We start from the raw sequence: 2,395 nt of genomic DNA on the forward strand, positions 1-2,395 counted from the left end.
CTAAGCAGGTGCTTTAGACCACTGAGCTATCTCACCGGCCCCAGCACATGTAACTAGAATGAGAAGTCTGAGTGAACTAATATGATCTTTACAGTGCAGTAAGTTGTGCCCTACATTTGAACATAGCATTTGTCTTTCACTTGAGTTAATATTGGTCTAGCAGTAAACAAGATACACAATCTGATTAAATTATTTAAATTTTAATGCAGTATAAGTCTATGTGATTTGTGGAATTTACCTAAAAATAGCCATGAATCACTTTTATAGCATAACTATTGATCTTCAGCTAGTTTTCAAGCTAAATTTGGAAAGTCAGTTCTGTGATATGCCTCTTTTTGGAGTTGGAGAAATAGAAGTGAAGATACTCTATTCATGACTACACATTAATTCAGGAAACCGTCAGATGATTGTGGGATAAGAGAAACTAGACGGCGTCTGCAATTTATGAGTGCCTTTCCTAAGCACACACCGCTATAGAGCTGGGCAGGGTTTGTACACTTATAATCTCTGGGTCTGGTGGATTTGATGGGTGGGTACTCTATATGTATTTACCCAGTGCTTAAAATTTTATTTAAATGTTAAGAGATCTCATGGAAAGATCCCGATTTCTCGCTTTTCTTGATGAAGAACATACATCATTTCCTGAGAGTGACTTGACCCCTCTGTTAGTCCATTTTCTGTTCCTGGGATGGTACATCTTAGGCTGGGTAATTTATAAAGAAAGGTGACTTGTCAGCCTACAATTTTGAGTATGAAGCATAGACTGTCTGAGGGTCTTTGGTTGCTTCACCTCATAGGACATGGCATCACATGATAGGAATGTGCGAAGACAGACCACACTGTGGAGGCTAGGGAGCTGGCGGGGGGTGTCAGGCTTGCTCTCAGTCAGATACCACAAGAAATAGGGCAGCTCCTGTGGAAAGCACCATGCCCAGTAACTTAAGCTCTTCTACTGCACCCTACTTCTTAACTGCTGTCAGTCTCTCAACGTTGGACACACAGGAGACCAAATTGTAAGACATGAACTCTTGGAAGACACAGTCCAAACACTTCCAGAGCACAGTAGCTTCTTTTACACAAAACAGGCTTTCTGGGTTTCACTATAGAACCCACTTTCCTTTCTTACTGATGAAATACAGAAGCGAATTTCGTTTGATATTTACTATCCGCCTATCATCTTACAGAAGGTCCGATCGTTCAGTGACATCTTATTGACCCTGTCAGGCATTTTACTTTGTAAACCTTAGGACAAGGCTATTCAGGTTTTAGGGGAGCTAGTCAAGTAAAGTTGGAATACATTACCCTCTTATCATATTTCCCATACAGACTGTGTTCTGTGTTTCTTTGTGAATGACCAGTCTTGTAGTAAAAATATGAAATAGGTTGTCAATGTAGAAATTTCCCTAGATGGATACATATTAAGAGTTATGGTCAAGAATATGTAAAAAATATCATATATTTTTCTGTTAGAAAATATTTAATAATTGAAATGACTTTTGATTTTTTATTATTAGAAGGTAGGATAAAAAGAAAGTAATAGGACAGATTAATTCTATTTTTTTTTTTTTTTTTTTTTTTTTTTGGTGGAACTGGGGATTGAACTCAGGCCCTTGCGCTTGCCAGGGAAGAGCTTATTCCACTGAACCATCTCTCCGGTCCCCAATTCTGTAAATTTTTCAATAAAAGAACATTTTTATTTTTAGGATATATATGTTGCAGATATTCAGGATTTTGAAGTCAGAATTGCAAAAAATTATCCCTCAAGAGAACTTTGTTTCTTATGATACTTCTAATTTTCTAACTTTATTAAAGTTACATGAATATATTTCATCTTCCTGGTATGAGTGCAAGGTCCCTGAAGACAGAAATCATATCTTTGATAAGTGTGTGTGCATGTATGTTCACAGAAGTTGAAATTAGTAATCTAGCACATGGAAAATACACATATACATTTGATAAAAGTAAGTGATACAGAAATTAGATAGATTTCTTTTTTTCAGGCAAAACATTGGAATATTGAAAGCTGCTTTTCTACTATTGAAAGAGATACAAATTTAATGGAAAGTGAGATTCAAGAAGAAAGCATGAAGGAAAACCATTCATATTCTAAAGAGGAGCCATACTTAGACTTAACTGAAAATTTGCTACTTAACAAGCAAGAAAACAATGACTCAGCAACTTCCATGTAAGTTGTTCTAAGTATAACCCAGACGTGCACTGAAGTCTAGATAATAAATCAAGCCAGCTCAGGTTCCCTCTGTGCTCTGTTTTTCTTGTGAATGCTGCGTCTGTGTATGTGTTTTAAGTGGTCCATGTGCATGTTCTCAGGGATGTATCTAGTTAGTGTTTCTTTTCTTTCTTTCTTTTTTCTTTTTAAATGTATTTAGTACAGGGT

At 36.5% G+C, this 2,395-nt stretch overlaps 1 protein-coding gene across 1 annotated transcript in view; it reads left to right on the forward strand.

The window, feature by feature from the left end:
* Nucleotides 1-2,189, forward strand: part of Wdr49 (WD repeat domain 49) — a 114,003-nt gene extending 111,814 nt beyond the window's left edge. The window contains exon 16 of the mRNA XM_023717810.1: nt 2,001-2,189. Within this exon, the coding sequence (XP_023573578.1) occupies nt 2,001-2,189 (189 nt within the window). The remainder of the gene's footprint in view (nt 1-2,000) is intronic.
* The last annotated feature ends 206 nt before the right edge of the window (nt 2,190-2,395 follow it).

Source organism: Octodon degus, unplaced genomic scaffold, assembly GCF_000260255.1.
Source record: "Octodon degus isolate 3935 unplaced genomic scaffold, OctDeg1.0 scaffold00055, whole genome shotgun sequence".
Taxonomy (NCBI): Eukaryota; Metazoa; Chordata; class Mammalia; order Rodentia; family Octodontidae; genus Octodon; species Octodon degus.